Raw genomic sequence first — 27,372 nt, 5'->3', positions numbered from 1 at the left:
ACTGAATAATGACCTTGGATTTGGAAAGTCGAGGTCACTGTGATCCTGTGAAGAACAGATTTAGTGATGGTGGGGCTGAATCCACACTGGAATGGGCTCGAGAGAACTGAAGGAGATATTTGGCCTAGACTTGAAGAAGATTCTTGCTGTAGAGGGGAGAAAAATGGTATGGTGACTTGGCAGTGTTGAGTAAGAATGGGAGATGGCAGAGAATGTTTATATATATATATATATTAATGAATTAATTCAGCAGAAAGATCACAGTGTGAGAGAGAACAGGACATATCTGCAGGAGCCTCTTGTGGGGGTGAGAGCAGTTGGGCTCAGTTGGGAGCAACACAGTTCATCCACATAATAGAGACAAGCATCTGACCATGGTATGAACAGACAAGATGGAAGTGCGAGAGAGGGAGGACGCCTAGGATTTATTAATAATTTGCACATGAGATCTGAAGGAGAAAAAGGAGCCCAGTGCGACTGTAGGTGAACTAACGAGCCCAAGTCACATGCTGGCTGCTTGAGCCAGCCATCAGCAGGAAAGGACCACGGCAGATCATGGTAGGGGAATCGGGGTCTCTTAGGAGTGCTTGGGATCACACTTACTTTTCCAGAAGCACTGGGGGTCGGGACATCATGGTGATCCTCCTCCAATACCACACCATAACGATGAAGATGCTGGGAGTAAGAAAGGTCTTCATGGCAAACCACACCTTGGTGAAGCCTCCATTTTGGTGGATTCCCTAGACAGAGACCAATCAATTTTGAAGGTCAATATATCTTAGTATTATTATTTTTTTAACCATCAAATACATCTTGGGGACAGAGGAGCAGAAAGCTTATAGGCCGAATTTTCAAGATCAAAAGTGTTCATACTCAGACAGTGCATGTCTGACCCCTCAAGCACTATATACTAGAAATATACATTAAAATGAATAAAATAGGCCTATGCTATGATAAGAAAATGAAAACGAATATGATCAAAGATTTTTCTGTAAGGTTTGAAATGCTGAAGACAACCTATGTGCCCCATGTGCGGAGATAAGCCAAATACATTAAGGTAAGTCTATGCAATGCAATGCTAAGCAGTATTGAAAAGTATATTATGTGATATTCACAATATACCATTTAATGAAGGAAGAGCAAGGAACAAAACTCAGTTCAGGAGGTTATCTTACTTTTTATAAGAAAACGACTTGTGTGTGTGTGTGTGTGTGTGTGTGTGTGTGTGTGTGTGTACACAGAAGCAGCCTTGGGGAAAACAGATCAAAACCTCAACAGTGGTTATTTCTCTAGATGGTGGGCTATTACAGGTCATTCATTGTTAGGCTTCTCTATGTCTTTACCTGTACTTTCTAATTTTCTACAATAAATATGTATTTCTTGTGCAACTATTTTTAGATTCTAAAAAAATGTCCTTACTCCAGGCTCTAGTTTTCCCCCGATTGAACAAATAAAATGGAAAGAACCTTTACCATTTGTGCTTTGCAAGGTGAGACATGTGTTTAAAAATTTTACTTTATCTTGGTATTGCTTTCATTATGCAATCACAATTGTATTATGATCTTATAATCATTATAATGATCTTGAGTGATCTTAAGCCAATTGAAATCTTAAGTGGGGACAATAATGGCATTATTTCACATTTCTGTAATCTCTCACACAAATCAACTCACTTTATAATGTCCTCTGCCATGGGTGTGTTATGTCCCACTTCTCAGGTGTGTCAAGGGGAGCACAGAGATGCCAAAAGTGAGTTGGAGTTAGTTGCCTTCCAACACACAAGCCCAGGAACCAGTGTTCTTGGCCCATGTTCGGTGTAAGCCTGCTGAATCAATTACATTCACTTACCACCAACCGAATATCCTTTATCTCTCCGATCCCAACGTTGATTTTCTTCTTCTCGTTCACAGGCAGCCGAATATTTAGAAGGTAAAACTTATGAGCCACTGACCCGATTTCCATAAAAGGAAGGACGTCACACTCGTAGTAACGACCCTCATGCTCTTGGGTCTGGAGGAAGAGCAGAGGGCTTGAGTCCAGTCATTATTTCTGAAAGGCTCTGTCTGAATTTTCTCAGGTTGGCAGCATATCACCAATTTTATAAAGCTAATGCCTCAAGGTACACATTAGAGGTGCAGAATGACCGGGAACACTGGAGGCAGGGTGTCCACCCAGCCAGCCTACCCTCAAGAAAAAAAGTCAGCCACATTTGAGGTAAAACCATACAATTTAGGTAAAAAGGAACAGTCTCTTCACTAACCACACCTTAGTGAATCCTCCATATTGGTGGATTCCCTAGACAGAGACTGATCATAATTTGGAAGATGAAAATATCTTAGTACTTTTTTTTAGCATCAAATGCATTTTGGAGACAGAGGAGCAGAAAGCTCTTCTTGAATTTTCAAGATCAAAAGTGTTCACATTCACAGCAGGTACTGCTCCTAGACACCCTCTGTCCCCTCGTCACTTTTCATAAGAGAAGGATTTTATGTATGAGTGTTACAGTCTCATAGAAGACCACTTTGGTGGTCTGCTAAGAGGGCTTTTTATTTATAGCTTGTCATTGGAGAAGCCTAAGCTTCTGTGGATCAGTCATTTTCTTAAATGTTCAGGAGGAAGCCCTCGCTAAAGTCCATTATACTCTTTGATAATGGCTAATTTATTTCATGATGAAGTATAGAAGCTCAAAATACCTTCTTTCTATTGATCTGACAGGAAAAGGAGCAAACCAAAGAGCCCCTAGGATTTGGAGAAGACAGGAAGGGAAGAAAGGTAATAATAAGATAGTTTGCAGAGAGAGCCACTCAAAATTATGTGATACCCAAGCTTCCTAAAAAACCAAGAGGCAAGATGGCAGAAGGGAGCTAAAATATTAATTAAATAGAAATTTAGCCCAGTTTCTTGAACTAAAATCTCTTGGACTTCCTGACCAACAATTTAAGAGGGACTCCCTATGGTGGTAGGAGTTGAATAGGTGCACAGCTTGCTTTTGAAACTAAATTCTGCTCTCCAGGCATCCTTGCTGAGTGTCTATTGAGGAGTTGAGAACATGGGTATATTCAGGCATGAGCTTCAGCAGACAGGGACTTTTCCTGATACAGCAGAAAAGATCTCCCATTCATGGTGGGTTAAGACACCAGTTTCCATGTTTGCTTGCCACATTCTGATCCAGATAGGGGAGACCTATCATAACTCTTTCATAAGTCTGAATTAATTCATAAGATCTTCATAATTTATCATAAAATTTTAAAGCAAAAGATCTACTGGAGAGTCAGAAGGAAGAAGATGAGGAGGAGACTATAGTCTAGCATGGGAAGGGCAGATGTTGACTAGGTTTCTTCCCAGACAGTCAGAGCTACAGTGCAATAAATCTTTGGCCTTTGTCCAAACACAGAAGATACCAGTGGCAAGGAGGAGGGAGTGCAGGCATATGCCTAGTTTATGTGCTTCCACATATGGAACTAGACAGTCCCTTCCCAGCCTGGGCAGACATCACTAATCGGTCATGATGATTTATCCTCTAAGATATGAGGGCTCTTATGAGATACCATCAAGTGGTTAGAGTTGACAGGTCATATTTAAAGGATTAAAAATTCTGTGGAAAGAATTCTGCTCACCTTGGGTGCAGGTTAGATGATTCTTCCTATAAACATGGGCTTTCCGTACTCCCCCTCTATCCTTGCCCTTTCACTACTATACTTAGAATTAAGGCTCTACTGCAAATACACTGCAGTTCTGATGCAGCTTAGCTCAGGCTGCACTGTGAGGGCTGACTACCCTCTGTGGTAACAACAGAGGACAGCTTTTTGATGTGTTTCAATCAGAGTCTGGTTATAATTATAGAAATTGAAAATTTGAGGGGGAAAAGAACAAAACCTATTTAGTTTAACACCATTTGATGTGTCTCATCCAAGGTCCCTAAAGTAGTAGCAGAATGGGGATGAGAACCTGGGCCTTTCAACCACACTATATTGCTGCTGATGGGGAAGAAGACACTCAAGTATGGCAGAAAGAGAGCAATGGCTTCTCCAAGACATGTCCAAAGGTAGGCACTGTGCTGTGATGAAGACACTGCTGAGTGACAGGCCAGGAGACTCCTAGTCTAGTCCCAACTTTGTTCCCTGGTTGGGTACCTCGGGTCACCCCACATCATTTGGCCTCACTTTCCTCCTGATAAAACAAGAAGGTTAAATAAGATGATCTCTGGGATCTCTAATTCCCTGCCATGGATGTCTGGGTGTCTTACACTTCCTAGTTTCTAAGGAGAGGATAACAGTACCATGCACGAGAGAAACTTAGCTAAGCGCAATAAATGTAGAGAGACACACTGGCTTGTGCAATTCTGACTGGCTTACCTGCCTGTGTCAGGGACAAATTCACTGTACCCTGCTGGAAGCTTTTGTTTCTGCACTGAAGTTCTGCCTCTGCCAGTATTTAGGGCATTTAAGAAGAAAGATCCCCCTCTTTCTCTCTCTTAGCTTCCTTCCCCCACCCCCTCAGTCCTTTCCTAGCTCTAGCATGAGACTAGCTAATTAGGACAAATTACAGCAGGTGGCAACTTGACTTTTTTTTTTTTTAAACTTCACAATCCACCAGAGACTAAAAAGCTTTAAAGCAATTTCTCATTTAATCTTCAGACTCAAGACTAAATTTCACTGCAATCAAAAGCATAGATTTGATGATTCATTTCCTTCACACCTTTCAAGGTTTAATATCTTTCTTCAAGGGATCAACACATCCTAAAGATAATTAAGCAACTGTCATTAAGAAGCTGTCACAGGCATGCCCCCTCCTTCTCACTCTGCTTCCTGTGCCCTCCTAGTATGTAGGGAAGGTGACAAATGACTTTTTCTTTTCTGAGGATCAAATTCCATATCCAAAAGCCCTCTAGCTTATATTCAACCAATCTCTCCTCTGAAAGACATGATCAACTTGCAACACTGCTAGAGAGATTTTAATTTCTTCCACTGCACACCAAAATCTGAAAATGTTAGCTAATACTCTCTCCCTGCTTCCTCTAGCTTCTCTCTCCCTATATTTTTACCTATAGCTTGCCCCCACCCCTCCAGGGCTATCCCCAAAACAATTCCAAATGGCCATTTTCAAGGGAGCTCTATTTTTGGTAGAGGTCTACAGCAGGACTCTGAAACTTTTTCAACCTTAAGAGACTGAATTGAAGGTCTGTTAAAACACAGAGTCCTTGGTCCTCTGTCCTGAGATTTTAATTCAGAAGGTGCTGTGGCTGGAATGTTCCTTCTAACACTAGAGTTGACAGTGTTGAGAGGTGGGATGTTTAAGAGGTCACAAGGGTTCTGCCCTGAAGAATAGATTAGTGTTGTTATTGTGGGGAGGAGTATAAGGGTTTGCTGAAAGTTAGATCACTTCTTGTTCCCTCTCTCTGTCTCACATGTGCTAGTTTGCTCTTCTGCCATGCTTTCATGCTGCACAAAAAGAGTTTACAAGATGCTCTTATCATGCTTGGGGACTTCCCATCCTCTAGAACAGTGAGCCAAATAATTTTCTATGGTTTATACTTTACCCAGTATGTGGTATGCTGTTTTAGCAACAGAAAACACACGAAAACCACACTTTGTGGAGCTCTAGTGTAGGATATCTGAAGGGGGAGACTTCGTAAAGGGCAGACACTGTACCAATGCTTATGGGTAGGTATATGGTTTTCCCAAGAAAGACTTAGTTTACACCATTTGTCCAGGTGGCCCATCTTGTTAACATTCCCTTTCATTCTCAAACATGTTCCAGACAAGACTGTAAATTATAAGGCCAGCTTGCTTGTTCATTATCTCATCTGGACTTAGGAAGACTCCCAAGATAGGTATTATTATCCCATTTTGCAGAAGAGAAAATGAAGCTCAGACAGATTGCACAAGCTTGCCTTAGGTCACAAAGTAAAGGACACTGCCTGGATTGAAGCCAAGTATGCTTTGCTCCATATCTGCATTTTTAACTTTCATTAATACTGTGACAGTGGCCCACCCCATCTAACCCCTCTTTAGGATGATGAGGTGTGACACTCAGAGGCTTCCACTTGCCATTCTTACTACTTCATAGGAACTCTAACTTTACAGTCAGGCAAAAGCAAAGTAAGAAAGGCCAATGCTAGAGTGGAGAGGAGTTAAATTGCTCAAAGGAGCAGGTATTAGAAAGCTGTCTGAACCTTTCAGGAGCAAGTGATCTGAAGGAGTCAGATGAGACAAGACATAATCAGAGCTGGGTGCCGGTGGATCACACCTGTAATCCTAGCTACTCAGGAGGTAGCGATCCAGAAGATTGTGGTTTGAAGTCAAGCATGGGCTGACTTTTACGAGACCCTACCTCGAAAAAATCCATCACAGAAAAAGGGCTGGTGGAGTGGCTCAAGGTGTAGGCCCTGAATTCAAACCCCAGTACTGCACACATACAAAAAGGCATAATCGGAAAAGTGCTTCAGAAGAGAGTCTGGCCTCTTGTGTACTTCATACGAAGAACATGAGAATGCTTCTTCAGGAAGGGAAGAACCAGAGGTCACCTAGCTAGTTGGTGCTCCATGCCAATGCCCTTGAGAAATATGAGGAACCATGAGTGACAATAACTATAGTTCCATCTTATCTTCACAGAGACTTTCAAAAGTGGAGCAGGGGCAAAATATCAGGGAGGAATGTGTTAGAGCAGCTGCTGGCATATGAAAACCCACAGCTAATTCTGCTTCAGTTCCTATACCAACATATCCCACTACCCTCTAGGGGACACTGGATCGATTCATTATGACTAATCTTAGACTTCTGTCCACAAATAACATCTCCCTACTCTCCACAGAGGCGGATTCTCTCAGATTCCCTGAGAGAACTAGAGGAAAGAGAGTCCTAAAGATGGGACAGATGACAGGAGGTCTCAAGTGAAACTAGATGTCCTCTCTTTGGTCCTTTATTTGTCTTTGGTGTTCATTAGGATTGTCAGTCTTCATACCTGTATATTAACTGTGGCAGAACAGGATGTCTAAGACCAAGAAGCATATCCAAGTACTGATGGTACAAGGATTCTTGCCCCTTGAAATAACTTAGCAAAATTCAAACACTTTCAGCCATTTACCAAAGAACCAAGAGTTATTTTATGGAAGTATTTCAGGAAAACAACTAAAGCATTTCAAACAGACACTCCTGTTCTTTTCTCCTTTGCAGAGACACGAAATATCTACATTGCCCTTCTCTCTACTAAGACAAAGTATAATGAGCAACCATAGTGGGCCATGTATGCTAAGAAATAAGGGACACATCTTTCCACATACTTGGGGACCAAATACAAACTCCATCAACTTAGATATCAGGTGTCCTACCTTGGGGGATGTGAAGGTACATTTGAGTTTCCGTGGTACTCTTTCATGGGCCATTTCAGTCCATTCAGCAAGGGTATCATCACGGTAAGCCAGAGAGACATCCATTGAAACTTCTGCATTTTCTCCTGCAGGAGAGAACATGCATAATTCAGATGCCTTTTGGAAAGACACTTTAGAAACCATTAAAAAATCCTTACAGGCTCTGCTGTGGAAACCAAGAAGACAGATAGGTTAGTTCCTCCAAACTCCAAACATGAAGATTAAAAGTCAGGATTAAAGTTTAAGCTAGAGGTTGGGTCTCCTCCCATAACAACTCTGCTAGAGTCAAGAGCTTCCACTCAATCTCCTCTAGAGACAGATGCCTCACTCTCTCTGAGGCAACTCAAATGGTCAGATTCTGAATCTTGGTCAGAAATTATCCTTCTGTAACTTGTGCTTGTGCCACTGATCCAAGGTCTGCTCATAGGAGCCACATGGAGCTTCTTCAATTTCCACAAAAAGTGTCTTAGGCGCTTGAATATCATAACTTATTGTTCTGTGTTTTCTCTCTTCTCTGATAAACATGACAAAGTTTTTCAACACTGCTTATGACTTGAGTATGTCTCCCAAAGGTTCGTGTATTGGAGCTTGGTCCTCAGTATGGTGGTGTTGAGGAGGAGAGTTTTTAAGAGGTGGGGACTGATGGGAGGTGATTAAGTCATTGGGGGCTCCACCTTCATGAATGGATTAATGCTGGTCTTACAGAGTGGGTTAGGAGTAGTTTAGACCCCACAACAGTCAGTTAGTTCCCTCAGGAATGGATTGTTATAAGAGAGAGCCTGGTCCCTCCCTGGCCTCTGGCTTCCTGTTTCATCCTGAGTGCTCTCTCTTTCTCTCTCTCTCTCTCATGCATGCTCCCATCATGATGACATCCACAAGGTTATCATATAGCCAGAAAGCCCTCACTAGAGGTTGAACCGAAGGGGTCACCCCATCTTGGACTTTCAGCCTCCAAAACTGTGTGTTCAAAAAAACCTCTGAGATACACTTTTCACACATGACTTAAGTCCTTTCGGTATGTTCGTCTGAAGACACTCTGGTCTGAAAGCATCCTTCTTAAGGATGTAAGATCTGCTATATCTCCAAATCTGAAAACCCCTTATTCCATATTGTGAACAAAGTTAATGTAAAAGGCCAAGGGCTTTTCCAAAATTAAAGACTTACGCACAGATAGGAATGTAATAATCAGAACATAATTATACAGATGAATGTTCACACATACTTCCACATCAGTAGGGACCATGAATAGGTTTAACACACCACTACTTATTAAGATTAGAAAGAGTAATAAAAATTGCATCCATTCATTTTGTCTTGAACAAGTTCAAGAACAGAGAGTTCTTAATGAGGGGTGGAAATCACAAAACACGTTTCCAAAACAATTGGACAGCCAGCTACCACCCAGGTTATGAAACTAGGATCAGTTCTAGGCTCTGAGCATACAGCCTTGTCAAGTCTCAATGTCCAGGCACCCAAGTTACTCAACTGTAAAGTAAAACCCACTTCAGGGTTGTGATAAGTACTAAAAGAGATCATATTAGAGGAAGCACTGCAAGCATGCAGTAGGTGCTTGCTTAATAAATGTTTGCTGAACTTGAACACATAGAAATTACAAGGGTAAGAGAGAAGAATGGAAAATTAGGGCTTTTTAATGCACTGGTTCAGTAAGGCTTGAAGCTAACTCATTTCAACAGTTTTTTATAGATGAAGTAGGGAATAGCCATAGCCTAAACTCCCACAAAGAGAATATTCTGGAAAAGGGAGCCAATGTGTACAACAGAGCTCCAAATCACTCAGAATCTGAAAGCACCAGAAGGTGGAGTGAAGCTGACACCAGGATGACTGGGTGAAACCTGAATATAGAATGGTTGGACCCTTGGTTCTCCTGCATCTTTCCATATCCACTTAGTGTGAGCAGAGGTTGGACTTGGACACCAGTCATTGTACAGACCTATGGCTGAACCTCGGGAAGAAGAAGAAATCATGTGACATTTCTCCCCCCAACTCAGCAAAAGCAATGTTCAAGAGTTTGCATATCCACTTGGCTCGGGACCAGGCTGGTTCTAACTACTCCCTGCTTAGCAGCCTCAGTGGTCAATAGGAGGAACTGGGCAGAATTCTGATCTGTGAGTCAAGTATTAGGCATTAGGGTACGTCGTTCTCACCTCTAACACTAGGATTAGGAGGTGGGATTTTCAACGAGGTTAACAGGGCACTCAGAGAACCATCGGATTCAAGAACACAGATCTAAAGTCTAAAAAGCAAAAGTTGTCAGCTTACACAGGCTATGGCAGCCTGTGCTCCTTGGAATTCAGGGGTTTATTAAGAACACCACTGGTCTTAGACACAGGCAGGACAGGGCTTTAATCTGGGCCTTGCCCTTTAAAGAGTCCCTGAAGTGAGGGAGACATGAGCACCCGGAGGCTACCCATCCCACTCCCCATTTCTAGCCCATCCCTCCAGGAATTTACTCTGACCAGACACCTCTGACCCTACTTCCAAGGTCTGTGGCACCTTTTGCCTAGATCTGGCCTCAAGGAGGAAATAAATAACCACTTGTGTATAACCTGGGGTGGTGAGGAGTGATCAAAAGGCTGAAGTTTATAGGAAGACATGAACACAGGGAACAGAGCATGAACTTGGAGGCTGGGCTGTCCATGCACAAGCAAGAAGACTCATTTCTGTATGGGATGGAACCAGGGGTGGGAAGAAAAAGGAGAGTAGGACTCACTCTTACTCATCAGTCACATTTCGGCATAGAATTCCAAGCAGTCCAAGAATCCTAAATTCAAACCTTATCTTCTAGTTTATCATGAAGGCAAATTTGTCAGAATCAGAGAACGGAACACATTTGGCTTAACAGTTTATTGATCTGCCTATCACTTTGAAATACTTAAGACATATGGTAAGCATGTCTTCATTGATACTCTTGCCCTGTACCCCACAAGTGTGTGCCAGGCTGGTATGAGCAGGTACCTCAGTGGGGAAGAAGGTCACGTCTGACCTGTTCCCACCTTCAACTGTTATTCCAATCTGTTGAAAGGCCTCAAAGGAAACACAAACAAAAAATTTAAACACTATTTCAATTACTCCATATTAAGCAACTGTGACTTCTGAGATTCCATTGAAATTACCTCATTAATGTTCCAAACAATTCTTTGAAGTAGACATGGATTTGTCCTTTTAATCAGTAAGTAAACCAAGGTTCTCAGATACTAAATACCTTGTGTAAAGTAATCTTGATGACTATTCTGAAATTGCCTTAAAAGACTAGTAGCCACTGTCTCATAGTTGCTGATTTCTTTTTACTTTTTTATGGCAAGAATAGCTACAATAATTAATTTTCCTCAGAATAGCAATCTTTTTACTATCTTCATGTACCCTAAGATAGCATGTCATATATATTAAATATACAACATTAAAAGACAATCATTTTTTGTATTTGCTTTTTAAAAGACTGGTAACTTGAAGCCCCTCAAGCCAGTCAGAAAATATGAATATTTTTAAGTTCTTAAGAACAATGCCTTCTGTTTTCAAGTGCTAATGTGTTTTTTGTCCTCTCCTTCAGTCTTCACCCTCCTTTGAGGAAGAGGTAATATAAATTGTCCCAATACATGGATACTGTATAGTAGATGGGCTTAAACTCCCATCTGGATCACCCCAGAGCCCCACTGCCCTCTACTACCTTTGTTGGTACAAAACAGAAGAATCCAAAAGAAACCAAATAGCTAAATCATGAATATTTTGTGGAAGAGCCACTCAATTCCAAACTAATACCTTTCTCAGCTTTCTATTAGGGGGGAAATATAAGGTGTTCTTGGAGGCTGCAGGGATGGCTCAAAAATCAAGTCTGGAACCCTCTAACCTGAGCTGTGAGGGGAGGAGCTGCTACCAACTCAGTACCTTTCCATAAAGGACTAAAGTGTTGTGATAAGATCAAACAGTGCTGAGCTAGAGGCCTGGGAACTCCGGGGTATGTGTTGTGGTTCTGCCCCTAATTGCATGTGCAGTCATGGGCAGACTGGGTTCTGGTCAGGAAGTGAGCTAAAAACAGGAGCCAGCTGCTTTCAGCTCCAGTTAATAGCTGCCATGAGGTGATACAGGTCAGTCTAAAAGAGAAGCCAGAAATTCAGGTTTTTAATGAACTGTCTTCCAATTTTTAAATATCAGTAACTAATTCAGTAAAAACAAAACAAAACAAAATATCTGCGCAAGTCAGTGAAGCATCAGGTGACCTCTGAGGAGGAGACATCGAATCTCTTCACACTGGCCACCACATCACCTTTTTTTTGCCTTTGCATTTCACCATCGGGTCAAGTTCCCTCGAAAGCTGTCTATGATTGTATGTTGAATATTCAGCATGCTTTGTCCAGTCCTCACTCATCATGTATCTACTTCCTGTGCATGAGGTGCACAGTCAGAACTGAGAAAGCCTAAGCCATGGAAACACCCCATCCCAGCTGTTCCAGCATCCTGGTGTATGCAAAAGGCAGAAAGAACATATTTCATGGTGTATGAAAAAGCAGAAAGAAGAAGAATAGAAGAATGGCTCATTCCAGCTACTCTCCTGCCTCCCTTTAGACTATGAAATCTCATACTCTGGTCGGATGTTTGGGTTTCTCACCTGTAGGACTAGGATGTTGTGTTCATGAAACTAGTTCCTGTGTGGAAAATTGCTTAAAACAGGGCAGAAAGCATCAAAGGTTGGCCACTGTTGGTGGTGGTGTTTTATTAGGGAAGTGAAACTCTCATATCTTCCTTTCATTCAAAATAATTGCCAGGTTTCAAGAACATGGAACTTCCCACTATGAATGCCTAATTCAAACCTGGAGCATACAACCCAGAAACAGGAAAGTGCAAGTCAGAGGAAGCCCACAAAGCTGTGCAGTTCACCGCCTGCATCATTTTTTCTTCTGCCTCCAATGGACTCGGAAATACAGTTCATCTTTAATGACTACATTGCATGTAATAAAACAGGGGTTTCATGGCTCTTGGGATACTGCGTGGGCAATCCTAGGCCAAGAATCCAATTTGAACTCCCTGGGATAATAGCAGGAAGGCCAGGGCTACATCTGGCACCTGGAGAACTTTTCTTATAAAATGAGGACACTGGTTACACCAGTTCCAGGGGATAAAGCTATAAGGTATGAGCATATGGCATTTACAGCTATGAAATCCGTGGTTTTCCCCATGTATTCCAGACCAGCAGTTCTTATGTGGAAGCCATAGGACCCATGGCTGGGCAAGCTTCATGTTTCTCAAATGGCTTTACAGACTGAAAAGTCATTCAGAATACAGTGAAGGGAGATGTGGAAAGGCACTGTGGCTCACTGCAGTTTCTATTTCCATCCTGTTATGGGGGCGGTTCTCTGACAGGAGAAAAACTGCTCTCCAGGATTCTGTAGGAGCCAACCCATGCTGCCAGGTCATTACAGGCAGAAAGATCTATGTCTTTCCATATTGGGAAGCATGGACTACTCACATCCTTAGGAAGTCTTTATTCTAGTTATGCTGCCCTGCCATGCCTGACCAACTGGAAAGTGAAAGAGGACAGCATGACTCTCTTGTAAGCCCAAATGGTGGTGGGGCGGGGGGAGGGTCAAAGAACTAGGAAAGAGATTGAGCATCTCCAAGAAATCTAAGGCAGCAACTTAATGTAAGCATGGCCCCTGGGGTGGGGGTTAAAGTGAGGAAAGGTGACTGGCAGCTTCTCACACTTTACACTCGCTGTGTGTTTATAATAGGTATTAGGCGGCCGGGACAATCAGACAGCAAGAGCACAAGATGGAGGACAAGCAGAGCTAGTTTTGAATCCTATCTTTATGTCTTTTTGGTTTCCACCTTGGCGAAATGGAAATAGCAAAACCTACTTCCTGAGCTACTGACCACCTAGCACACAGCAGGCATTCAAAGTGTAAGTTACCCTTTCCATCCAGTCCTAGGATGGTTAGGTTATATCATTGATTAATGAAATGGGAATTAATGGAGGGCAGAGAGAATGAACTTCATTAGAGGATATAAAGAATAATTTCATGGTGTCAAACTTTTGGGTTCCTAGAGAAACCTTGATTTTCCTGGGCCCTTGTCCTGGGAATATATTAAAGAGATTTCAAAATGCTCCTGTGCACTCCAATGTTACACAGGGGCTGCCAGTCCCAAGAGTTTGTTTGGGTAACCTCAGAAGGAGGCCGCTCAGACCAGCTTGATCCCAGCCTCTGGCAGACATATAATCTGGGGTTATTTCTGCCAGCATTCCTTCCCCAATCAAAAACTCTCTGATCTGACCTATATTTTCTTGACGCTTTCAATTAAGGAAATAACTAAACCAACCCTGTCCTATATCCATGCTTATGTCTGGCAAAAATGGACTCAGCTAATTATAAATTTGGCTGTTTTCTTAGATGCTCTACAGGCTTGGGTGTGAGCAGTTATACAAATGCATGAGCACAAGTATTTCACAAACCAGCCGACCAGTTTAGTTCACACGACCCCTTGTCTTTCTCCAGCCTGTCAACATTTGCATGTGAAGAAATAGTTTCCATGTGTAAGAAGACATTTCTAAACATTGTCAGAATGGCCCCTTGCTGTATTCTGATGCATCATCTCCTAGTTGAAGTCAGATGTCTGTCTAGAAACATGACTAAAACAAGGGAAAACATTGTTCACATGGGCTCCTCTGCAAAGAGACACCTTCTCAGTTAGAAAATATCCACTTACCCTCAATGTAGCAAAGGCCATTGCTGCATAAAGCTTTACAACTGGGTAACCAGAGTATCATCTGTTTTGTAAATAAATGGACCCGAAGTACCATGGGATATGAGTTCATTGGCGTTGGATTGTAGGTAGTGCTTTTCCCTTCTGACTCAACACACTTACCCTGAGGGATTTCTTTCATCTGCTTCTGGGATTCAAGTCTCCTTCTTCAGTCTAGATTTCCCTCTGAGCTTTAAATTTACATGTTCACATCCCACTGATGTCTCCTTTCCCATGGTTCTCAGAGCTAAACTTCCCAACTTGGTCAATTCTCTCTGCCAGCAATCTTTCAGATTTGTCCCCTCTCTTCACAACAATCCCACTTTTCAGATTGCCACCATCGTTGGCCTTAATGACTGGAATATTTATCCATTCCTGTCTAATTTTCACACTGAAGCCAGAGAGATTATTTCAAAAATACTTTCCATGTTTTTACATTATCCTCAGTCTAAAGAAGAAACTCTTTGAATAGCATAATAAGCTAAGATCTGGCTTCTGTTTAGCATTCCAGAATCATCATCTACAGGTCTTTCACTCCTTCCACCCAGGCTGGCCAGCTCAAATACAGTCCCCTGCAGTGGACTGGTGACCTTGATGGATGGCTAGAGTTCAGCACTGGAGACAGTCAGCCAGCCTGGGATCATACCCACCTTACTCACTTGATACCCATGGGTGTGATGGCAATTCTCGTCTCTGAAGGTTGTGAGAAGTAAATGATCTAATGCATGCCAGGCATGTAGCATAGGCCTGGTGTACAGTAAACAGTCAATACTGGCTGCTATGTCAAGGCTACCACTTGAGATTACTACACTTGGTGAACTCAGAGCCCTCACTACCACACCAAAATTTACAAAGATGTTCCCCTTGAGAGGGTGAACTACAAAAGGCTTCCTTATGTTGGGGTTGTAGATAGAACTTGGCATCCTCACTCATCCCAGACTAACTCCTATCATCTTCTAGAATTCCATCTGGATTCACTCCTGCCTCTCTGCTCTTGCCCACCAAAACTGAAGAGTGCCACTACTCCTCTTGCTCCCACAGGACACTAATAGCCTAGTACCGTACCACTCACCCTAGTGCAGCACACCTATCTGACTTTGTTTCTCTCTTTCACCTATCTCCTATTTAGACTGAAGGATCCCGAATGCCAGTGCCTGCTTCATTCCTGTTTACAGTTTATAGCACCCGTGTCTTTACACAAAAGATATTCATTGAATATTTACCAAATTAATGGAAATCATCTCTTTTTTCAATTATTCTTACACTCTCCAAATTTCTTGTCACTCCATCACCTCTATACCAAAGAAGTGGTTTTTTCCAGTTTGGTAACATTTACACCTTGTTTCCCCACAGCATGCTCTTCTACTCCTGCCTCCACTTTTACACACACACACACACACTTACATGCACACACATCTCATAAAAAGGATGTTCTCTAAATTTGGCCCTTGGGTGGCCAATGTACCTGTTCCCCCAGGTCTTGAAGAAACGAGAATTTCTAAGGGAGGTGCTATCTCCATTCTGGATTATAATATGAGGATGCATCAGTGTTCTGCTGGAGAGGGGAAGTAGGTCAAAGGAGGAGATGAGATGTAATTCTGGAGGCTAGAACCAACAAGTTCTCTGACCTAATGTGGTCTAGAGTTTAAGGCTATGCAAAACAATGAGAGGGGCTGTATCATGTCCCTTCCGCCCGTAGGGATAAGAGAGTAGATGGGACCTCTTGCAAAAGACTAAACAAAAGAAAAAGTTTGCAGTGCTTATTTGGGTACCATAAGCCCTGGATCACCTCCACTAAATCCTTTTAAGGATCTGCCAGTTTGCAAGCACATAGTGAGGATAAAAATACCTATCAGGCAAAATCATTGCCTTCAAATTGTTCACAGTAAAGTGGGAAAGGCAAGGATATACATAAATAAGTATAATTCCATGTGTTTAGTACTGTGTTAGAAGCACATATAAATATATACAGTTGGCAGAAAGAGGGCAAGGATTCTGGGTAGGGGGGTCAAGGAGTGTAGCACAGAAGATATGAGCCTCTGGGTCATCTCATCCAGAAGAGGTGGTGTTTACCTGTGAATCACAGAGCAAGAGTTCACTAGGCAGTGAGAAGGAGAAGGAACTGTGGACAGGGGAAGGTATGTGTATGAACACAGTGTTATAAACACAAAATAGCATGGTGTCATCAGAGAGAAGCAACTCATTCAATATGGTAGGGAGTGCAAGAGGGATCAGAGAGAATGGGAAGGCTGGAGAGAAGAAAGGATCTGATGACAAAGGGACGAAGCTTATGCTGAACACTGCAGTGTTTTGTTTAGAAGGATGTTTAAGCAAGATTCTGGCAGCTATGTGAGAAGCAGACCAGGACTGGGGGGTGTGTGAGGAAGGTGATTAGAGAGTCACGTGGAGAAAACTGAGGCCTGCTGCATTACACAGTTTCTTAATACCATAGAAAATATCACCAGAAGGACATTTTCTAAGGAATTTGTTTTCAAGGAATTTGAACTCAGCAATGAATCAATCTTTTCCTAACAAAGCCAGAGAAATCAGAGCCATCTAAGCCGGTAAGTATTAAAACACTGGAGAGCAAATGTGGCTGCAGAGCTTCCCTATTTGACCATAATCAACATAAGTGTGGGAGAAAACAAACGAGACAGCTGAAGGAGGAAAACGCACAGTGGGCGTCTTTGCTTTCTCCCCAGGACATATTCAGTACACAGAGCATTTAGAATAGCTGATTTGATGGTTGTGGAAATCTACCTTTCTCTCTCTCTCTCTGACTGCAATTAGAGAAGAGAGCTTCATTTTCATTCACACTGAATCTAAAAATAGATTGATGGCAGAGTTCACAAACTGACAGCTGCGTTCTCATACTGTAACCAGGAAAGGAAAGGGATGGCCAATTTAACTTAACAACTTCCAAAACAAACAGTGCAGAAGGAGCCCAGGATAAAGAAAAAACACAAAGGTCAGCTCCTCAAAGGGCTGGAAGAGGAATGGGGTCACGCTGTGGCAGGTTATTAGTCCTCCCAAAATTCTGACAAGACCAGCTAAGTATTTTGCCCAGATCTGCCCAGAGTCCCTCAGACAGGAGTTCTGACATATGCAGCTGCTACAGGGGTTCAGGCAAGATTGGGCAGAAGGGCTAGGCCTTCTCTCCTAACTTTTTCATACATCACCTGGACACCCAAAGCTAAGAAGAATTACTCCATTTTTCTTAGAAGATAAATGCAAGCTGCCCCCCACCACTTCACCATATCTAAGTTACACTATGCCTAGCCTAGGGCATGAAAAAAAAATAGCAAAAAAAATAATAATAATAAACCTGATCCAGGAATTAAACATGGATCATTAAGGAGAAGCTAGGTGTCTAAAAAGAGTGAGTCATTTTTCCTCCCATCAGTCCTAAAATGTTTTCAGTTGTCCCCCTTGGTCTGCCTTACACAGGGAGGGGATTATGGTCAGGCTTCAAAAGAAACAAGGGAATTCTTGTGGACTGGAAGCCGCTTCTCTCTCAGCTCTCCCACAGATCTGATCTGGCTTTCAGGGCTGCCGCCAGCCAGCTAAATGTCAGTCACTGCACCCCAGCATTCCCTCGTCACACTGCCTCCATTGCCCTGGTGACTAAGCTGTTTCAACAGCTGTGTTATTGCTGGAGCCCGGCCAGTGTTGTTCACACAAGGTATTTGTTTCATACGGTGTATGCGGAGAATTATTGCACTCAGGATTTGGGGTTCGAATGCAGATAAGGTCCTCCCTTTGGCCAATCAGCCACAGCTTTCCCTAAAGTTGAGCTCTGGTGGAATGGAACAATATTCCACTGCCACCCAGGTTTCCAGGAGATGGACAGATTGGTAACATCACAAAGAGGGTGGAGGAGACCCGTGTGTTTTGATGAGGGTAAGAAAGACACAAAATAGAAAATTGACCCCAGGCTAGCCCTGGAAGATGTGTACTGTCCCCTCTCCATGAAAGCTCTTGTCTGCTCCCTCAGTCTGACTCTTGACACCATTTCTCTCTCCTTGCAGGTGATGGCAGCTCCTGTGCCTTGGCCAGAGGCCTCTCCATGCATCTCTCTACACTGCTGCCCTCAACACTGTGGGGCAGGGTCCTCCTGAGCACTTTCTCCCTGTTCTGGGCTTCTCCTCTCTCATCCCTCTCACTGCTCCCAATCACATCACTTCTGAAGCAAGTGGGGCCTGGTGGCTAGTTCATCTCCTCCACTTTCTCATGTCCCCACATTCCCTATGCTAAGGGATGAAAGGCAGTTCCTGTGTGCTGGTCCAGGCTGAATCTCCTTTCAAGAGCATTATTAAGTCTGGTGTGGTGGTGTACACCTGAGATCTCAGCACTCAGGGCAGTGAGACAATCAAGTCAGAGGCCAGCCTTGGGACCCTGTCTCAAAAAAACAAAAAAATAAAACAAGTAAACAAAAGCTGTATTAGATGGCGCTCCCTCCTAAGTTCTCACCAATAGCGATCAGGCACCAGGTTTTGATATTAAAGAGATCTAAGCAATGTGTTTTCTTACCAAAGCAGTATGGTATTTGAAAAAAAAAAAAGAAATCCAACTGTGATTTTCAAAAGCTGTCAGTTTTGAGTTCCTACCTTGTACAGCAGACATATTCAACTACACAGATGCTGGCCAGATATAAACAATCACCGCAATCTCAATGTGGTGAAACTGAGGCTCATGACCTGTGGCATGTTGTGTTGCTAGTGTGTGGGGGAGGGGGAAGAGGGAGGACAGAATATGAACCCAGGCTTGCCCAACTCCACAGTGTAAGCTTTCCCCCACTGTGACACCAAGTCACATGCTGGGAGAGTTAGGTGACTGTTCCTTGCACTATGAAGGTCACTATTTCCAGTACAAGTTGAGTAAGTGTATTTTCTCACTGGATACTGAAGTTTGGTCACATGGTCACATGGTGCCTCCTTGTTCTAATACTTCATGAATGTAAAGATCTGAACCACCACCAGCTGCTTAACTATCTCTAGCCCTCAGGGCACTTATAATGGCGTTGGAGTGACAAGGGATAAAAACTTGAGTATGACTAATACAAGAGTTTAACAGTTAACAAATACAAAAATACCCGAGTACCACATACTAGGCAGAACCATAAAAGGAAAAAGTGGATTTCAACACCCCTCCACCCCAACCTCCAGAACAGTTTTGTGCTGCTGGCAAAAAGAGGACAGATGAGATGGAAAGTTCATGCCGAACAGCCACCTACTAGAAGGGATCCCGTCTGTTTCAAAGAAAAGCTTTGTTTCTGACAAGTTTCGTAAAGGAAAAAGTAGGCTACAGCAAGCTTTTTATTTCCAGCCCACCTTTTCTTCATTCCCATGAATGAGGAGGGGAGACAAAATGAGAGCAGGCGGCCAAGGAGAAAAATAACATGGCTGGTGGTTTCTGACCTTTTGGACTCCTGCCAACAGAGAAGCCCGAGAGGCAACATTTAATTGTGGAAAAACCAGCCTGGCTCTCCTCTTATCTTTTTCCTCTGTGACTTAAACCCACAATTACTGGCAACCCCTGGATTCCGAGTCACTCAGCTGGTGGTGTCTATAGCTGAAAAGCAAAAGAGAGTGGGATTTTACCTGCCTCCAAAGCCAGCCCAGTACAAACCAAGCTCCAAGCCAGCTTTCTGAGTTCTTCCATTAAAAAGTTCACAGATGCCCTCCCGTCAGGAATACCACCAACTGAGAAGTCCAGATGGAAAAAAATAAAGAAATGCTATTTCCAGCTGCTGTTATAATTCAAAGGACAATGAGTCTCAAATCCTGAATTCCACATTTCATTTCAACACTAACTGTGATTTTTCAATTCCTTTTCTTAAGAATCAAACTTCAAATTTTTTAGCCTGGTCATCAAGGCAACTAACTCACTGACAAGCCCTACTATCTTTCAGGAGTTTACTTTTTCTCCCCAGTATGGACATTCGTCTGTTGGCCTAACAAATGGGTTTACTGTGTTTTGCAGATTCTGTGCTATTTTGCAACATTTCATGGTGGGTAAATATGGATCTCAGTTCCGACTTTCTTGCCTATAAATTGGAGACCTTGGAAAACTCATATGACTTCCATAATTTCTTCCATCAACCTGAATGCCTCTGCTTCAGTTTTCATCTTCATCAGGAAAATGTTCCTATTTCAAAATCATGTCCTATTCTTCCTCGAAGATCCTTCCACTTCGAGAGTTTGACTCTCCTATACCTCTTCTACCACTGAAATTATTACTCTATTTCAAAACATCTTCATTTACATGTTGATATGTTTAGAGTCAAATATAATTAAAACATGACCTGTGGACACATTCTTCTAAGAATGCTGAGAGTTTCCCTTATCTTATGTTTTAAGGTGTTCTCTAATTCCATAATTTATGCTGCACTTTGGTACTCACAGGGCATACCTATATTATGAACTTGAGGCTCCTACCTTGATAAACCTCTAATTTCTGTGGGTACACTTTGAGGCTTATGTTGAAATATTAAGTGTGAACAAACTCCGTACACATTTTTCTTCTGAGGTTAGTGTCCCTGACATGAAATTAGCAGTCACTGTCCTGAAGTCCTGTGGCCAGCACCCACCTGGTCCTTGCTCTGTACACTGGGCTCTGCCACCTGCTTCTGGGCGTCTATGCTCTCTTCAGAACTCGCATTCCTCCTCTTGATTCAAGTCCGAGACTAATGACAAATGTCTTTCGTTAAGCATTTAATATGTGCCAGACATTAGGTAAAAGCTTCATATATACTATTCTGGTTTAATTCTTCCAAAAACCCTATAGAGGTAATGTTACTACTATCTATTTTATAGATGAGGAAAATGAAAGCCAAGAAAGTTTTAAGAACTTACTTGACAAAAGTCATATCATCTGTAAGTAGCAGGTCAGGGAGTCAACCCAAACTCTAGCCTGGAAGTATTTAACCCAGTGCTGTAGTTTTTTCTCCAAGTTCTGTCACTTCCCAGAACAAAATCAGGCTGCCCTTGATGGACTCTTTGCCTTTGCACAGTATCATAATTTCTAACATCTTGAAAACACCATGCATCAAACTCAATTAAAACTTTACCTTTTCAATGATACTTTACCTCTTCTGTTTTTAATCATTTCTGTTTCTGTGTTCATCGAATACTTTGAGCACTTAAGGAAATTAATACACATTGGTGTAACTTTTTTGTTTTATTCTTCCTGATCTAGACTGTGGGCTCCTAACTATTTTGAGTATATCTCAAATGTTACTGTGCCAGGGACAATGGTAAGTATGGGGACACAAAGATGAGCACGTAGTCCCTGCATTCAAAGAATTCAGTCTCACATGATACAGAGAACTAAAGAAAAAGGGCAAAGACATTTCCTGAAATTGCATTATGAAGGAAAAGGGCTTCTTTTTTATTTTCTTAAACCCTAAGCAAAATGTTTGCACACAGAAATACAATAAATAACTATTGAATGAGTGAATGAAGGTGTGAAAGAGGTTTCAGATGTTGGACTGTTAAATTAAAGCTCTACCCACCCATCATGAAAACGCTTTGAGATTATTTATACACTGACTCACCTAAACACTGCTTCCTGTGTTGGTGTCTATGATACATTTTTTAATGTCAGACTAAAAATACACTTCCAGTACACCAACCCTGTCTGCCTACCCAAGAACTAGAAATGAACACAAGGTAACATGTGACAAAATAAAAATATAAGAAAAGTCACTCTTTTTAACACTAAACTCATCCCACAAAGACACATCTATCCCTACTGAGCAGTGTCTTCTGAACTGGTTCACATTTGAGGATCTCTAAAGTCACCTATTCACACTATTGAAAGGATATGTATAGCTTTTTATAAAGACAAAGAATCTTGCGCAAGCTCTGAACTCTTCAGCATCAGATCAGAGAAGATGGGACTTTAGGGGTACCTCGTATAATTTCCCATGCCAACAGGAAGCCACTCCATGGCACTATCAACAGAGTCATGGTGGAATCAGAATACTGGAGTTCTAACATCACATACACTTATAACCCTTCTACTTCCCAGATGGGAGTCTTTGGACAAATCTTTTAACCTCTCTTATCTTTAGTTTCCTCATTCTTCCAGAGAGAATTATTAAGATGATCAAAGGGAATAAAAGCAAAGTTTTAATCAGAGATCATTTGGTTTTAAGTCACAGGATTTCACCCACACTAGCCTTAGCAGAAATTAGCAGGAAGGATACAGGAGTACCTCAGGAAAATCGAAGTCACAAAGTGCTGACAAGCTAGAGGAACTGGAACCAGGAACAGAAAGATGTTGGGAGTAAAGTAATCTCTTGTAGTCTATCAAAATTATACCACACAGTCCTCCATCACCACTTTCCTCTTTGCATCTTGTTCTCCCACTCTGCCAGCCAACTTTCACTGCTATTCTGTGGATAAGATGAATTATGGCTTCCCGGGTGGCCATCAGGACTTTCCAGATTAAATGCTAGAAATGTTTGAATTAAGGAATCCCAATTTCCCGCAAGAGATAATGCAATTGATTCTCCTTGGGTCAAGGGCCCTTCCCTAACCCAAATCAACTGCCGCTGGAGACTGGTCATGTGACCAGTGGTCTACTCGGTAGACCACTCAGGATGGTGGAGCACTCAGGGAGAGGCATTAGTTACATCCTGCAAGAAAAGGGTATGAACCCAAAGCCAATGACTGACAACAAAGACAACCTCCAGCTACTGTGGTATTTTATAAAGAAAGCACTACTCAGTGCAAGCTATCATTGCACTCATCTTACGATCCTCATCAACCACCTTCTGCTTGATCACCATCAGTGACAGGCTGCTCATTCAATACTTGCAGAGGCAAGTTTTCATTGCCAAACAACTCCCACTATTAGAACTCTTTTCCATGTGACAACTTTTGTTAAGATCTAAATTTAAGTATTTGCAATCTTCCCCCAAACCTTATCTTTAATGAAGGCATAATCTTGCTTGGTAGGTTAGGCCTGGGTTTTCTTTTGAATCCATAGTATGAATAATGGGCAAAGTGCCAGGCATAGTGGTGCACAGCTATAACCCCAGCACTTGGGAGGCTGAGGCAGGAGGATCATGAGTTTGAGGTTAATCTGGATTACACAGTAAGACACTGTTTCAAAAAACCCAAACAACAATAAAAAAGAACAATGGACAAAGCAAGAATGGTAAACTCATTGGACAATGAGTTGAATAAACAACTTAGATCTAAACAATTTAAAAAACAGAACCTCTTTTTTCCTTTAAAGAATTACTAGTACCCATCTTACTAATACCACCACCACTAACTTACTAAAGCAAAGGAGGAAAAAAAAATAACTAAATAAGAAACAAAAAGGAGGAACTGGAACTATTTCTAGCTCCAGTGTGTAGACAGTAAGTGTAGATAGTAAGTAAATGTTGGGGAAATGGTTTTTCCAAAGTACAGTGCCCAGCACTTTTGCAGGTAGAATTCTGTCTTGCTCACCAAGGATTTTCCTAATCCTATCTTACTTCCTTTGGCTTTGAAAAGCATAATTTAAACATGATCTTACTGCATTTTTTTCTTGTTACCAAAAATAAAAGGTGTGATTTCTCTGTAAAAGAATGCCACGTTAACTATGTTATGTGAAGGGCTGGCATTTAGACACTGAGGAGAGGACCCAAAGTTAGAAGGAGAAAGAGGAGCACAAACACACCTGCTGCACATTGGATCACCTTCACTCAGTCTGCTTCTGTCGGCTGCTCTGCTGTTCACATTATTCACTGACATCACTAGACTTCTGTTTTAGTAACCAGGATATACTTGTAATGGATGCAAAGAGAATCTCCTCATTTATATTCTAAACTCAGAGCAGGAAATGAGACACATGGGTGATCTGCGGCTGTAGCGCTATAAACAGGACCAGCCTGCTACCTAGTCTAGATTCTAGGCTACACTTTGTCCCTTGAACTACAAATCGGGAGATTTTAAAACATTGAAAACATGCCATTTTAGAAAGACCAGTGCAACTTCTGTCCAAGAATATTAGACACTGCTATTTGACAGAAGACTCAGTAACTTGTAGTGTACTTGTTATTATCACCAACCTATACTGTTGAAATTCAACCAGGAGCTCCTGCTCTGTCCCCAGCCAGTATACCACAGTGGGCAGGTATCACTGTATTAAAGGTTTTTTTCTCTGGTAAAGAGACTAGTCCCTTAGCTTGGGTTGAGCACTTATCTGCAAACTTGACAAAAGTCACAAACTCTTACTCCAAAAATGCATATAAGAAAATATGACCACCCAGCTGCAGGTGGCTCACGCCTGTAATCTTAGATACTTGGGAGGCTGAGATCAGGAGGATCATGGTTGGAGGCCAGCATAGACAAATAGTTCATGAGATGCCCCCATCTCCAAACTAACCAGAGGAAAATAGACTGCTAGTAAATTCCAGGTGCTAGCTTTACTTTGGAGTGGGCACAGAATTCTATACAAATAAAGGAGACTGGCCATGGAAACCCATCCTCAATACTCAGCCTCCCTACATTTTACCCAATACTGCAAACCCTAATCCACTTAAGTCTCTGAGATCTTTCGGGTGTATTTTGAACTCTTTCAGCTTACTGGGGTGGGGGAGGGGAGAGGAGGAGCACACAGACAGAATGCCTGATTTGCACACAGAAATTCCTGAGTTCAAACCCCTGAATTAGGAAGGGAGGGAGGGAGAGAAGAAGGGAGAAAAGGAAGGGAAATATGACTATATATGAGCAAAATTTTGTATAGACTATCAGGGAGTTCACTTCACCCTTGAACTCTACCCACACAGTGCCTGGTTAAAGATTTGTAGACCAACAGCCCTAATACTGTTCCTGCCAGTGCTCCAAGTCTGCAGGAAGATGGTTATGTTTAGTAACTAGTTTTCCAAACCACTTAAGTACCATAGATGAGTGTTTTGTTAAGACCAAAGACCAACCTAATACAATCTACTTCCCAACTTACAATCAACCAGTAAGCCAATGAGTGACTGGAAGGAAGTGAGAGAGAGGATATACCAAAGTATAAACAATACAAGTTAAGGAAGTTACCCAAAATGCTTGGGACCAAAAGTGTTTTGAATTTCAAGTGTTTTCAGATTTGGATGTTTGCATGTATGTAATGAGGGATTTGGGGGATGGGACCCAAGTGTAAGCATGACCTTCACTTACATTTCCTGTATACCTCATACACATTAAACTGAAAGTAATGTCGTGCCATGATTTTACCGCTACTGCATTTTGACTGCAACCTGTCATAAGAGGTCAGGTGTAGAATTTTCTACTTTGGCATCCTGTTGGCACCTTAACAAAGTCTTAGAAGCCAGGTGCTAGTGGCTCACAGCAGTAATCCTAGCTACTTGGCAGGCTGAGATTGAGAGTGATCACAGAGAGGCCAGCCCAGGCAAACAAAACAAAAAAACAACTTCTTGAGACCCCCCCCCCCGCCATCTCAACCAACAGCTGGGCACGATGGCACAAGCCTGTCATTCCAGGCTACAAGGGAGGCCGAGACATCAGAAAGAAGGATAGGTTCCAGGCCAGCCTGGACAAAAACATTTGTGAGACTGCATCTCAACAGGGTAAACAGCTGGGCTTGGCAGTGTGTGTGTGTGTGTGTGTGTGTGACCCCAGCCATGGTGGGAAGCATCAATTGGAGGATTGAGGACTTCAGCCAGCATGGGCAAAAAATGAGACCGCATCTCCAAAATAACTGGGCCAAAAAGGGCTGGAGTGGCTCAAGCTGTAGAGCACCTGCCTAGCAAGCATGAGGCCCTGAACTTAAACCCCAATACCACCAAAAGAAAAAAAAATTTTTGGATTTTGGAGTATTTTGGGATTTCAGATTGTTGAAGGGATACTCAATCTGTAATAATAATAAAAACAAATCTTGGAAATATTTTAGAGGAGTCCTACTCTGTTTTTGGATTGAATTTCTTCATTTTTAAATGCATTACACAAAAACACTGGGCCAGAGAAAAGATTTATAGCGATGTTAAGCAGACGAACAGAAAGCTTTCTAGAGAAGCTGTCCAAGTGGTGTTCTCACCAATAATCACTCCCAAACAGAAGAAAGCCAAGGTTTCCCAAGCTCCTGCCAATGTAAACATGTCCACAATGGTTAACTCCAAAGGAAGAGCGGGACACATGTGTCTGCAGATTCCCTTAAGTGAAACAGAGTCCACAAACTAAGAGCGTGTCCCCAACCTTGAATACTAGGTTAAACATCAAAACACAGTTTGCTCCAGTGATTTTAGTTTCTTTCTATCTCAAGTCCGTAAAATGGATTCCTGCTAGTAAATTCCAGGTGCTAGCTTTATTTTGGAGAGGGCACAGAATTCTATATAAATAAAGGAAACTGGCCATGGAAACCCGTCTTAAATACTCTCAACCTCCTTACTTTTTACACAACACAGCAAACCCTAATTCACTTAGGGTTTTGCACAATACAGCAAACCCTAATTCACTTAGATCTTTTGAACTTTTTCAGCTTATTTGGGTGGGGGAGGGGAGGAGGGAGCAGAGAAAGAACTTGAAGTTTTTACTTTTGGTTACATTGTCTCTGGTTGTGGTAGGCAGAGAAATTTAAAATATAATCTTGTAAATCTTTTTAATGCTAATACTTGGATAATAAAAACTACAATTAGAAATGTTTCCTACTAATAGAGACTATAACATAGTCACCAATCAAAGAAGCTTTCTTTTTGGAAAGAGCAGAAGTGCAGGTTGGGAAGGGTGACATCCCACGTTGTTTCTTAATGATTGCTGAAGTATGGAAATCCATTTGTGTGAGTGTCACAGGACCAATGGCCTATTCCATCATGGCAGTTACAGTTTCTATGGTGTTGGAATCCTCTGCCCCACTGAGACTTCTTTATGAAAGCATCAGAAAACATAAAATTAAGAACCACAAAGCCAGGTGTGCTAGAGCACAACTATAATACTAATTATTTGGGTGGTGGAGGTAAGAAGATCATGAGTTCAAGACCACGCCAGCAAAACTGGTGAGAGACCTAATGTAGCAAAATACAAAACAAAAGGGCGGAGGCTGGGGCTCAAGAGTAGAGCACCTGCTTGCACACTTGAGATCCTGGGTTTAATTCCCAGTGCCACGAAAGAAAAAGAAATGAACCATTACTCTTGCTGATGGCCAAAAAATTAGTTCACAGAAAGATTCCCAGACTTTCCTCTTCTACAAATTCACTCTCTATGATTTTAATAATGTGAGCTGATTTTTAATAGCCAATCTGTCTTCAT

At 42.1% G+C, this 27,372-nt stretch overlaps 1 protein-coding gene across 2 annotated transcripts in view; it reads right to left on the bottom strand.

The window, feature by feature from the left end:
• Wls (Wnt ligand secretion mediator) overlaps positions 1–27,372 on the bottom strand; it is a 96,608-nt gene that overhangs the window by 23,907 nt on the left and 45,329 nt on the right. The window contains exons 3-5 of one of the 2 annotated variants that reach the window (XM_020183087.2): positions 7,331–7,455; positions 1,849–2,010; positions 604–740 (exon numbers count right to left, since the gene is read on the bottom strand). In XM_020183087.2, the coding sequence (XP_020038676.1) occupies positions 604–740; positions 1,849–2,010; positions 7,331–7,455 (424 nt within the window). The remainder of the gene's footprint in view (positions 1–603; positions 741–1,848; positions 2,011–7,330; positions 7,456–27,372) is intronic. The other variant, XM_074079790.1, reaches the window with a different exon arrangement.

Source organism: Castor canadensis, chromosome 7 (assembly GCF_047511655.1).
Source record: "Castor canadensis chromosome 7, mCasCan1.hap1v2, whole genome shotgun sequence".
Taxonomy (NCBI): Eukaryota; Metazoa; Chordata; class Mammalia; order Rodentia; family Castoridae; genus Castor; species Castor canadensis.
This window is presented reverse-complemented; position numbering and strand designations above follow the sequence as displayed.